Here is a 12,629-nt window from a genome sequence, read left to right as displayed (position 1 = left end):
TTATGTCCCCAGTATTGATATGCAATTCATGGTAATGTTAAATTCTTAAAGTAAAAGTGACATTGTCCTTTATCTTTTAACATTACCATGAAATGACTCAAGATGTTTGAGAGTGGTTCCGACCTCATTGGATTTCATATGGAGAAAGTAGAATTTTAGATCTCACTCAAAATCTCACAGGTTTATCATTTTTTCAGGATTTCTCGATTGGGGAGATTGCAATGTTTCCATTGGATTTTGTCATGTGCTAGGGTATGGGAATCATATTTAATCAAGAGCACCAAGCCCTCTATGTACCTTGATGTTAGTGACATTGGTTGTCGAACTCCTCTATCATGACTCTACTAAAAATGTACCCATCACTCAAACAAAATCTTGACTTGACATGCTACATTTTTCTATCTTATGTTAATTATTAAAGGGTGATAAATGACAAAGATCCCAAGGTAGGCAATGATTTTGATGATATGTAGCTATTTGTTGTAGCATGATTTTTTTGGATGCTAGAGGCCATCTAGAGCCTATTGGTTGATGTATTTTCGGTTCAAAGATGGATTTCACTCGATGTTATTTTGGCTATGTGCACCCTTACATGCTATATAAATGAGAACTTGTAACTTGTGAACGTGATTGATGAAGATTATAACTTCTAGATGATTGATGTTGTATGGTTTAATCCATGTTTTTATGATTTTTCTATCTAATTCATCATTCTACATGCTTTTGTTGACATATATGCATCATATATATATATATATATATATATATAGATATAGATATTATAAAAATTTGCTCCTGATTCGTTCCCGACCCGAGAGCTTTTGATAATGTCACTCCCCGCCCCTACTCCCAAGTCACCTTGGGACTCTAACATGTGTCAAACATGCAAGCCGTGCATGTCAAAGATGTGAGCCCGCGACAAAAAACACCTCTAAAAAAACAATTTCTTCTTCATTTGTTCACACTCACCTTCCAAAAATTGCTCAAACAGTGCATGTTATAAATAAAAATGAGATTTGAGGTTATTCCAAGGGTTTTTAAGGGAGCCTAAGTTTGTTATTTCTCCACCAGCATCATTTATCTTCATTCACTCTACATAAATCATGGCTCAAAAATCAAGGATTACTATTAGAATTTCTTCCACGTGGATCATTGACAAGCTATGAGATTCTTCCATCTATGGTTTTAGTAGCCGCCCTATTATGTAGTTTACATTGCCATTTCTCCCTAAAGTCTTGGTGTCATGATTCTCTAACACAAATTCTAGACAAATATATACACTTTGCAGAATTTGATAAACTTTGCTAAGAACCTTCTACATGTAAACACTACAAACATTGAAAGTCATGTAAGTAGTTGGGATCTCTAATGCCTATCCTCACTTATCTTGGATAGAAATCAAATCACAGAAGGATAGTATAAGCTCATATGCATGGACACAGATTCTTGCTTCCATATCCATGATAATTTCCCTAGGACCTTATTTGTTACATGATTAACAACTAGCAATTATGCACACTTTATCTTAGAAGGATAGTATAAGCTCATATGCATGGACACAGATTCTTGCTTCCATATCCATGATAATTTCCCTAGGACCTTATTTGTTACATGATTAACAACTAGCAATTATGCACACTTTATCTTAGTGTAATCGGGCATGATTGCAACATTGTCAATATCTTTCTAAGAAATATAGTCCCTCTCACTCACCCCCTTATTAAAGTGTTCCAAGTGAGCATGTTAGTACCTTGACAACCCCTGCAGATTTTCTCGTCCCTGGATTTCTAAATGGAAGACAGTAATAACTACCAACCCCTACAGATTTCCCCTTCCCCGTTTTCTAAATGGAGGACAGTAATAACTACCAGCCAAAATACCAACTCATGACACCAAAGTCAATGGGATTTGATCTTGGGACCTCTGTGAACTTTTGCATGAGATCATTCTACCAGTCAAGCCAATCCTTGGGGGTACAAAATTGTAAATATACGAGGGAAATCATTTATATTATAGTAAGATGTCTAAAGATTACTAGCAGAATGAACATGATTACATTGATAATGTGGAGGTAATACACATTGGTTGCCACCCAATCTCCTTGTCAAGGGAGAATTGCTTTTTAACAATCAAATCACAAATGAAAAACATAAATATCCTATAAATAACGTTTTACAGCAGACATGCTTCATAACAAACCTACGTACATTACTTTCAAAATCCCCTGACGCCAAACTAGCGTTCACCAACTAATATTGCCTTGAGCATCTAATCACATCATAATCAAACAGGACTAAAAATATAAATTCCTGGCAACATTACATTACTTTTTAACATCCAAGGATAAACAAAGATATATTCCATATCAAATTACACTACTTTAGATGGCACAGAGGATTGAGATACAAATTTCCTAGAAAAGTGCACTGCAAAGAGCATCCATTGGTGCTGAACATACTCCGCAAAGAAAGATTGAAAATATCATTACCCCATTATTGAATGCAGCGACGCACAACCCGGTAGCCAATCCAAGCAGACAACCCATCAACAGCAAAGCCCATTCTGGAGGAGCACCTTCACCGAGCCGATCCTGCGAGACCACCTGATTGCTCAAAGGAGATCGACCTTCCTTTGGCACAATTCTCCTACTCAACAACCTTCTAATCGATCTCCTCCTGTCCAAACTCCTCGCAGCATCCTTATCAATATTGTCAGGGGGCCTGCTTACCAACCTCTGCACTTCCAAATCTGAATCTGAGCCTGAGGACTGTGACCTTGACAGAATCTTGAGGTCACTGTGATCCCCAGACATCACGTAAAACCCTAATTTGCGATTAATGGCATTAGATTCTTGCTGCCACTTGATGTGTCACACGTAAATAAATACACTACCAGTCTTCCCAATTCTTGTCTGCATAACCTGGATGGTGTCTCGAGGGATTACTCAGCCACGTGTACTAACCCTAGTATTTCAAGAAAATTTGACAGAAATAGATATTACCCATTGGATAAAAAAAAAATAGTAATTGTGAGGTTCAAAACGGGGTTCTGCAATAAGCTCCTGATCTTAACTGCTTATTGCTTGAGTAAGCATCAGATCACAACTTATCGGCGGTAAAACCTGTGAAATTGCCGCAATGGGGTACTTAATAAGCCATTGAACTCACCAGATTTTATTCTAAAACCCCCTGGTCGTACAAGCGCTGATGCTAAACCTGTCAAATTGCTACAGGATGGCACGTCTACGTACAGTGGGGAACCGCAAGCAGAAATGTGTGCATCTAATCATTAGATCAAAGAAGAATATGCAGTCTGAAATGTACTGCATATTTGTCTGGGAACAACCAGAACAGAAACCGAATTCGTTGGAATATATATCTAGAAGTCTAACCTTCATGGAAATATATGGAAACTAGATATTTTGCGTTCACCTTGCTTTGAAGACAAACATTGCTTAATTCTTTCAATTGTGTACAGCCTTTTACACATAAACATATACTTGTATTAAGGTTTGACTGGTGTGAAAGTGGTCTAGCAAATTTTTTCGAAAGGGATGGAATTTTTTTGAGGATGTTGATTTGGTAACGTATTGCAATTAAGTAATGAAATAAATTTAGTGGGAGGTTTATTGATTTGACTTTTTATATTAATTTTTAAGGATTTTAATATTAATAACATTTTATTACATACAAAATTATTTTAATAATAGAATTATGATTAATGTTTTAAAAATTTGTTAAAATTAATTTTTTGAAAAAAAAATTATTATAAGAGTATTTTTTTGGTTTAGATTTTAAAAAATATATATATATATTATGTAAAATAAGTTAATAAGTGGACAAATTTATTTATTTTTTGATGAAATTTTTATGGTGTTTAATTCAAAAAAGAGGTACATAGCCAATATATTCACAATATTTATATATAATCATGTCAATGAGACTTGAACTTAGGTGGGTAGGTTATTATTAAACCCTACCAATCACTTGGGACACGCTAAATTGACTTGGCATATTTTATGACAACAAGGATTTGAATTTCTAAAAATAAGTGAAACTTGGCCTCATCATAAATAAATTATTATAAATAAAATTAAGAAATAAATAAATGAAAGACTTGTTTGAATAAGGTTAAATATACCAAAGCCACTAACAAGAAGATGGGGCCAAGTTCATGTCTTGAGTGATTTTGACAAAAAGGTAAACTACTATCATGGTAACTTAACTTATCATGGGTGCTTGTGTTAATGGTTCACCCCATAGGCATCATTTTGCCATCTCGAGCAAGCTACCTATAGTATTTAACCTCTTTGGGCTAGTGGTCATGCTTCTCTTGGGTTTAAAAGAAGTGCCTCAAATGAGCAAAAAAGAAAAACTTAGTAATTTAAAGAAAAATTGACTTTAATAACCAAAGAAGAATGAAGCATTTGCATGTATCATATTTGCCATGTTGCTCCACAGATACATTGACATGTAGGTTCCTATATCACAACACTTGGCAACAATACACAATTTTTGTGTATGAAGATATGTGATTAATCCCTCCCAACCATTCTAGTAAGTAATGTAGAGTAATGATTAGAGTGAATAGTCGTGCTACCATGGAGAGGAAGGCCCCAACTTGAATGCCTGGAAGGAGATAAGAGTAATTAATCAATGTTTGGTGCAAAAATGGAAAATCAAGGAAGAATAAGAATGAAAGGAGATAAAGAAGAATATAGGCTACTAGATTAATCAGGGTTAAGAATTGAATAATGTGTGATCTAGTGTCATAGATTATTATGTTATGTGTCTTATTATCTTGGGTATTAACAATGACAAGTAAACGGATTAATTAATTGACAAGATATAAAGGGAATCAAACTATGGTTTATTCTATTTATGTATCTTCATGTTGAGAAACAAGTGTATTATGATTAGGCTTGATGTCTTTGTCTTGATAGTTACTTGTGAATGTTTAATGTCTTCTTATTACTTCATGTGTGTTCTTCATCAAGAAATTATACAAATGTTTAGTCTTTCAAGAAAAATAAAGAGATAAGAGACAACAAAATTAGGCTCTAAGCCAGATCAAAACCCCACAAGGAGGAAAACTCAACAACAATCTTTATCTTGTAGAATCAGATAAAAATGAGATATCCAAGACCAAGACCAAGACTAGACTTACCACCAAAAATGCCAAGTGAAGCCCTCCTCCAAGTGCTGGCTTGTTGGGGCCTGACCCAGGTTCAAAGTTAATTAGCCAAACAAATCCCTGTACTACTAGCCCTTTCGGCAACAGTCCGTGGAGCGCGGACTAAGGTCTCACCCGAAGTAGTATGGGAGGGTGCTAGAACCATGTTTCCGCACCCTTGATATGTCTGAGAGGTTCGACTGGTCCACTGTTTGTTCCTGCACGCAAGTCACCTCGCGCACTTCCCTGTTCCTCGCGACCTACACTGCCTTCGCGCAACCCTAACCAAGGGTTGTGGAGCTCCCACGTTGCTAGAGCCACACTCTGCGCTATTACCTGAGATCTTACTTATCTTCCTGTACCAGTTAATTACCTTTGTGTACTTGGATGTCTTATGTTATAATTAGTTATACAAAACATTCATACAAGTTCGCGCAATAAATAAACAGTATACTTGCAAATTATATCGAATCATGCATTAAACCAGGAAAAGATACACATAAATATGGTAAAATTTCTCTTTATTGATTCTCCCAACGGTTACAGACTCAACCTGCCCTGTGCACTCAGTTACAGGGGTCCGCGCACTCAACTGCGGACTACTTGGCCTCTGCGCACTCAGCTGCAGAGCCTTCCCCTACTCTACGACCCAAAGACACACTTTACACTTCGACTCAATCACTTAGGCTTCTCATCCTCTTCTATTCTGTTTTTTCTTTATCTTCCCTATTTAGAGCCTCGCTCTATTTATACAATCCCATGGTCCGCAAACCATGGGTAGGTATATTAAGCCGATATTACATTACAAAACGAGGGCAGACAACCCTGTGACTCTATCATAATTTCGCGCTCCGCGTTCACAATTCACGAAGCTTTTACAAGAAAATTTGGTCAAAACTTGGGCTTTAAGCCCGAAAACATGCCTTGGGGGGGGATTCCATTCCCAACAGGACCCCAACACAAACATCGTGACTCGCCCTCGAGTCACTCTGTCGGCACAGAGATCTTCATGCAAAGTCCCTCCAACTCTGTCCGAACTGCGGCAAGGTCAGCAACGCACTGAGCTACTGCCTGTTGGATCTACTGCATGCGTTGTTCCGAGACTGCGGTGTCGAAAGTGATTCTTTGCATCTGTGCCTGTATCCCCTGCATGTGTGCGAGCTTGCCTTCAATTTCTTTTGTGATGGTGAAGGCCTCATCGATCCAAGACTGAACACTCGCCTTAAGGACTACTTCCTTGTGTCGTGACGCATCCACCTGTTCTTTCTGTGCTTTGGCCTGTTGCATCCGTGCGAGCCTCTGAGTGAGGTCCACCATCTGCGCAGTTCCTTTGACATTGTAATACTAATGTTGGAGTTCTCGTGCCTCTGTCTCTAAGCACTGGATGTTGGGGTCCTCCTGCAGATTTGTGAGGACCTCAAATAATTCTTCCAACATGCTGGTGCAATCTCGCACCGTGTTATCACTTAAGAAATGATTTCTAAATTCTGAGCATCAGCTTTATTCCAAAGGATTGGTGTTAGTCTTGATCTAGTCTTTCCATGGTTTCTTTAGTGTCTAAGATCTAGAAGAGAGTCTTGTTGGCATGGTCAAATAGGGTCAACACTTCGTTCTCGCCCACCTCTGGTCCCACATCACACATAATTTCCATGTGTCAAACTTGTGTCAAGATTTTCATGCACTAAAAAACTACCTAGGAGTTTTCGTAGCGCAAAACCCATAATTTTCACTGAACTAGGAGTTTTCGTAGCGCGCTACGAAACCCCTGAAAAAGCCTGTTTCAACATAAAAGACTTTGTTTTCTGCTTTTACTAGTAAACTTCCAGAAGGTTTCCTGAGCAGCTGAAAACTCAATTTTGAAAAATAAAAGAGGCTTTTCTTCCTAACATAATGAAATACAAAAACCTCTTTCAGTTTCTTCAAATTCTTTCTGAGGTGGGAGAAATTAATGGTTAAACTTGTGCTACGAAACTGTTGAAAGTCAAGCTTTGTCTTCTGGTTTTAACAGTCTTTTTCAAGCTCAGTTTCTGGTCACAGGAAAAGGTATTTTGGAATTCTGAAGGAGGCTTCTCTTCATAAAAACTTCCAGCTACAATAACCTATCTCACTTTCTTCATAAGTGTTTTCAATTGGGAGATACTAAGCTTTCTTTGAAACCCTAATTTCAGAGAATGGATTTTTCCTATTTTACACGTGTTTTTCAAGGACAGGTTCTGGACACCTGGAGAAGTGTTTTAAAAAACCAAGAGAGGTTTTTGTTCTAGACAGCATGGACTACAAAAAATTCCTTTAGATTCATAAAATATGTCATGGATGAGAAGATAAAGGCTCTATCCCACGTGCCAATTTTCAAGGATCCTAAACGTAAAAACAGGGAAACATGTTCCCTAATTTCTAGGGTATATCAACAAACAGTAAGGTGACAACGTGGGAGGCTTCATCAAATTCGACTTCATGAGGTTGCAACTGTCAAATAATACTTTCAATGTTTAGATAAGGTTGTTGTAATCATAACAAGGAGTTGTACTCCTAATTGTATTAGGACTCTAGGACTGCTAGTTAGTTGTCATTTGTATTTAATAGTTCGTTTTATGGTTAGAATAGGTGTCACTCATAGCAAATTTGAATTCTCTTGATGAGGGATGAGGGAATCCATATTGTAAATGCTATATATGAAGCAATAGGTTGAATTAGCAAAGGGTTGGAGACTTTTTGGCTCAGCTGCTGCTTTATGTGCAGACTGCGTATATTTTTAACCTAATGCAGAATTTCTACTTAGACAACTCAAGATTCATGAAGAGTTCTTGTATGTTCTTGTTTTGATGGCATCTTCCAATACTTACATTGCAGTGGTGTTTACTTATGATACTCAGAATTCATCAATGATGCTCTGATTTCCTTCATAGATAAACTAATTGTGTTTCACTGTTTTATATTTGCATTTCTGCACTTGAACTCTATAATGCCTTGACTTCCATGCTAGGTAGAATGTTTTGGCTTCACTACTCAGGATTCAAAGAGAGTTTTTAATGTCCTATTGTCTCATGGCTTTCCTCTTTCACTTACTTGCAGTGGTATGAATACATGTTACTTAGAACTCATCAATGATGCTCTAACTTCCTTCATGTATTTATAAACTGTGTTTCCTTGCATTGTATCTTTGTTTTGTTGATGTATAAAAACTCTCTATGCCCTGACTTCATGTTAAGCTGATCTTGCTGTGGTATTGAAACATACTTTGACTCCATAGCCCAATGGTAGCCAGCCTTCATCTTTCAACCTATAAACATATACAATCACAAACCATAGAGTTAGCCATCTATCCATATTCTTTAATCACAACCATTAACCCTTTGAGAGAGTGTTATAGCTCCAAATCTCACTCTTGATGTTTGTGATGCTGCACTCATGGCCTAGGGCAACCCATCCTTCCAGACCTGGTCCAAAAATTTAAAAAACAGTGTTTTATCCCTTATAAGAGAGAGAAAGATTATTATGCTGAAATTTCCCTGACCAGGTCTGAAGATCCTTGTGCCTCCTGCACTTCCCCCATTTATAAGAAACCTTTGTTTCCTTATGTGTTGATGTTTATCCACCTTTTGAGACATCATGGAGTAAGTCATGGAAGGAGTTTGCTAAAGGCTTGAGATTGGGCGAATCCAGAGGATGGTTCCGCTTGGAGCCTCGCGAAAGGACGAATCAGGTGAAATTATTCCTTTCTGTACTTTATTTGTCTATAATAAAAGAAACACTTGTCCTTGTTCCTGATATAGATCTTCTTCATGTTTATGATATCTATGTTATGATTCATGTATGAATGGTTGTTTAATTGCATGACTAACTACCTTTCAATATATTATGAAGATGATTTCTTGATGATGTTTAGTCCATATACTACTGTACTTTCTTGAATTGATGGTTTTGCAGGTCAAAGGAGCAAAAGGGACTCAAAGAGGGTTTGGACCCTAAGTGGATCTTCTCAAACGAAGGACCCCCACGTATGCGCCCTATCGCATAGTTTGCTTATATTAGCATTATGGTTGTATGTAATGTGTGTTTCTTTGTATAGAAAACCTCTAATCTGCTAGGGTATTAACCTAAAACCCTAGGGGAATTCATCCCTTAACAGAATTGGCGACTCCGCTTTGTATTTGCTTACTGCCACTAAGTAGTCTATTCTTGTAAGAATCTGCTTTGAAAGTTTGATCAGTTTCTTCAGACTGTTTCTTTGTTTTTCTTGAAGTTTGTCATATACGCTTTTTTGCTTGTTTACAGAGGCATATACACGCATGTTTCCTTAAGAGAACCCACGTATATGCAGGTTTCCTTAAGCATAGTCGCGTATACACGCACCTGTACATAAGTACAGTCGCGTATATCTTAAATTTTCAAGATTTCTCAAATCTTTTTGTTTCTGAAGGTCTGTCTGCTAGTCTGATTCAATCCTGAACAATTACTTTTCTGTGTCAGTCTGCATTTTTACAGCAAGCATCTGATTTCGAATTCTCTCTGATTGTGAGTAGTGTTGGTCTTGTTTTTGTTTTTGCAAGCGTCATCGTCTTTGTCTAAGCACGCAAGATTTCTTGTTAGGAATCTTGGCTGCTCTGATCCTTCAGGGCAGGAAGATTGTTCTCAATCTTCGTGTCAAATCTTGTTTTGGTGACCTTTTTGTTTGCTTGACAAAACTACTTTTTGTGACCATCTACTTTTCTTGTTTCATGAAAGTTGTTGATTGACACTTTCTTGAAAATTGTCTTTTTGATCTTTTGGTCTTTATTGCCAAGGCTTTCATTGCTGCTTTTGATTGTTAAGAGCATCTTTAAAACACATTGTTTTTGTTGAGTTTTCATCCATTTTGTGTTGTCAACTTGCAAAAGTGTTTGTTGCCTATTCTTCAATCATAAAGTTTCAGTCTTGTTGAAAGCACTTTTGAAAAGACATTTTGTTTTTCGCTTTTTGAAGAAAACTTCTTGAAAAAAACTTGGTTTTTCTTTCTTGAACTTTGTTTTTCATTTAGTTTCTTTTAGTGAATGGAAGTGCATTTTTTGTTTGTCTTGAAACTTGCTTAAAAACATTTAGTTTCTTTTAGTGAATGGAAGTGCATTTTTTTTTTGTCTTGAAACTTGCTTTTAGTGTAGAGACGAAAGTGAGATTTAGTGACTTATATTCCATCTAAACATTTTAAGTGGCAAATTGAATTGATAAACAAGCAACTTTCATTTCTTGATTTAGAGTAGTTTTGAGTTTTTGCATCAGCATGTACTTTTTGCATTAGGATAAATTTGCACATCTTTTTAGGCATCCATAGTTTTGTTAAATTTTGTGAGTGTGAAGCGTGAGTAAAAGAAAAAGAAAAGAAAAATTTGTTGCTTTCTTAGAAGCTCCTCTGAACCTTTGTAGAAATTTCTTTCATCGAAAAACGAAAACAAGTGCATTTGCATGTAGTTTGGTTTTTATTAATTTCTTTTGCGTCAAAACACCACAAGTTTCATTTCCACAAATCCCTTGACTTAAAGAACAACCTATTTTAAAATCAAACGCTAATTAAAATCCATTAAAACTTTTTATTATCAAGTTAGATACACCAACAAGTTTTAGGATTTTAGGGCCTTGGATTAGGTGTGTGGAGAGATAACTCTCCAAGGCCATTTAAACAATCAAACGTAGGAGTCTGAATAGTGAGTGAAAATCCAATAGCGTTAGGAAGACCAGGAAAGCTCCGAATCTGGGAGTTAAGCACGAGGGTTCTTGAAGACAGGGAAGAGAGATACCCCCTCTCCTACTTGTCGGTTTAACCTCACGACTGTTTCGCCTGGCTTCTGATACGAGTTGGTAACATTAGTTGTTACTCCTAGGGATCTACATAGGTGGCTGCGGAGGTGAATCCCGTGGCACCTGAGGTCGATGTTGCATCACTCTCAACAGTACTACCGAAGGGCACCCTTGCGAAGCTTGGGGGCTAGCACCGGTGCAGGTTGTTGTTAGGAGGTCAGCGTAACTTCCTCTGTTACCTTCGTTGGTAGGACTGGGCCGTCATTATCCCATACTATCTTTGGAAGGCCCCTTATTTCACTTTCTTGTATTTTGGTGTCTGTCCTCATCACCTGGAGCGGAAATACTCGAAAGTTGTTTGACTGGCTGATATCTTTAGGGACTTTTTAGTGTGTGCTCTGTGCTCTTAGTTGGCCTAGCTTTCAATTTTTTGAGTCTTTAGCTAGATCTTAATAAAAAATTCAAAGTGGCTGATCGGTCTCCTAGACAGTCTCGAAGACTTTGTGGTCTTTCACCACCAAGTTTAGAGCCTTCTCCTAGAAGGTGCAGAGGTAATACTACCGGTGGGTTTCATCCAACGGCAGCTAACGCATCGGGGATTGATCCTCCTCTCAGGGACATTAGTGTTCAAGATAGGCCTGGTACTTTTGTTGAACAAGAGAGGAACACTCCAGTTCTATCTCGAGTTCTCTTTCAAGCGGAGGATAACATTGAGGTAGAAGAATTTTCAGAGTCATTAGCGGCTCCGAATTCTCCCCTACCTTCTAGTCATCCAGAAGTATTACAATACATTGGATCTCCGACGCATAGACCGTCAAGTCCAGGTCATATTACGCACTTACCATCGATGACTACTACTGGAAGCATGGCTTCCACCACAAGTGCTACAACGATGCAGACCCCAACATTAGTACAAGGGGGAGGAACTATTTCCATCTCCTCTGCATCTTTATTTGGGTCTTTCACTAACACATCTTTAGTTGGGTCTACCTCCATTCCTTCTACGAGTGGAAATTCCCAAGCCAATGCTTTTAGTACTGGATTTTTCCCTTTTGGCACCCATTCACAGGGTATTCCATCAGTTCCGTTTAGTGCTGCCACATCCATGATGGGTGGATCAGCTTCATTTCAGGGTTTTCCTTTTGGAAGTGGTCATATACCACATTCCAACCTGACAGTAGGATCTATGCCTTTTTCTTCTACAGGACAAAGCAGCAATCCTTTCCAAGGTTGGACTAACCTTGCGGTTAGTGGCATGGGAACTCGAAATCCGTTATATGGCCAACAAGGGAATGTGTCGTACTCCACGGTTAGCTCGTTTCGAAGTATTCCTCCCTTAGCTTCTGCTTGGAATCCATATCAGGGGTTATCAACTCCTTATAATCCTTTAGGAGGAAGCTTCGCCAGTTATGGAGGTTTTACGGCTGGAGTTGGTCAAACTCCGAGTGTTGCTAGATCACAAGGTTCGTCCTTTGGTTCTGCTGGTTACTTCGGGCAACCTGGTGCCTTTCAAAATCCAGGCCAATCTTTTCAGAACTTTGGGAGTTCCACCTAGTCTGGATGGAATCCCCAAGGTCCTCCTAGGCTTCCATTTCTGGCAACTTTAAACTTGTTAGACCTCACGAAATTAACAAACGATCCAATAAAATACAACCCGGCCTGGCCTCCGGTCCCAACCAAACTCC

At 38.1% G+C, this 12,629-nt stretch overlaps 1 protein-coding gene across 2 annotated transcripts in view; it reads right to left on the bottom strand.

Moving 5' to 3' along the window:
* CLC-F (chloride channel F) overlaps positions 1-3,472 on the bottom strand; it is an 89,034-nt gene extending 85,562 nt beyond the window's left edge. Inside the window, exons 1-2 of one of the 2 annotated variants that reach the window (XM_089424284.1) lie at positions 3,168-3,472; positions 2,489-2,963 (exon numbers count right to left, since the gene is read on the bottom strand). In XM_089424284.1, the coding sequence (XP_089280410.1) occupies positions 2,489-2,812 (324 nt within the window). In that variant the 5' untranslated portion in view covers positions 2,813-2,963; positions 3,168-3,472. Of the gene's footprint in view, positions 1-2,488 lie in introns of both variants that reach the window. The other variant, XM_089424283.1, reaches the window with a different exon arrangement.
* Positions 3,473-12,629: the final 9,157 nt, after the last annotated feature.

Source organism: Pinus tabuliformis, chromosome 4_2 (assembly GCF_031772625.1).
Source record: "Pinus tabuliformis cultivar Carrire ecotype Pingquan chromosome 4_2, CPIR1, whole genome shotgun sequence".
Lineage (NCBI taxonomy): Eukaryota > Viridiplantae > Streptophyta > Pinopsida > Pinales > Pinaceae > Pinus > Pinus tabuliformis.
The sequence above is the reverse complement of the archived record's forward strand: the minus strand, read 5'-3'. Positions and strand labels throughout refer to the sequence as shown.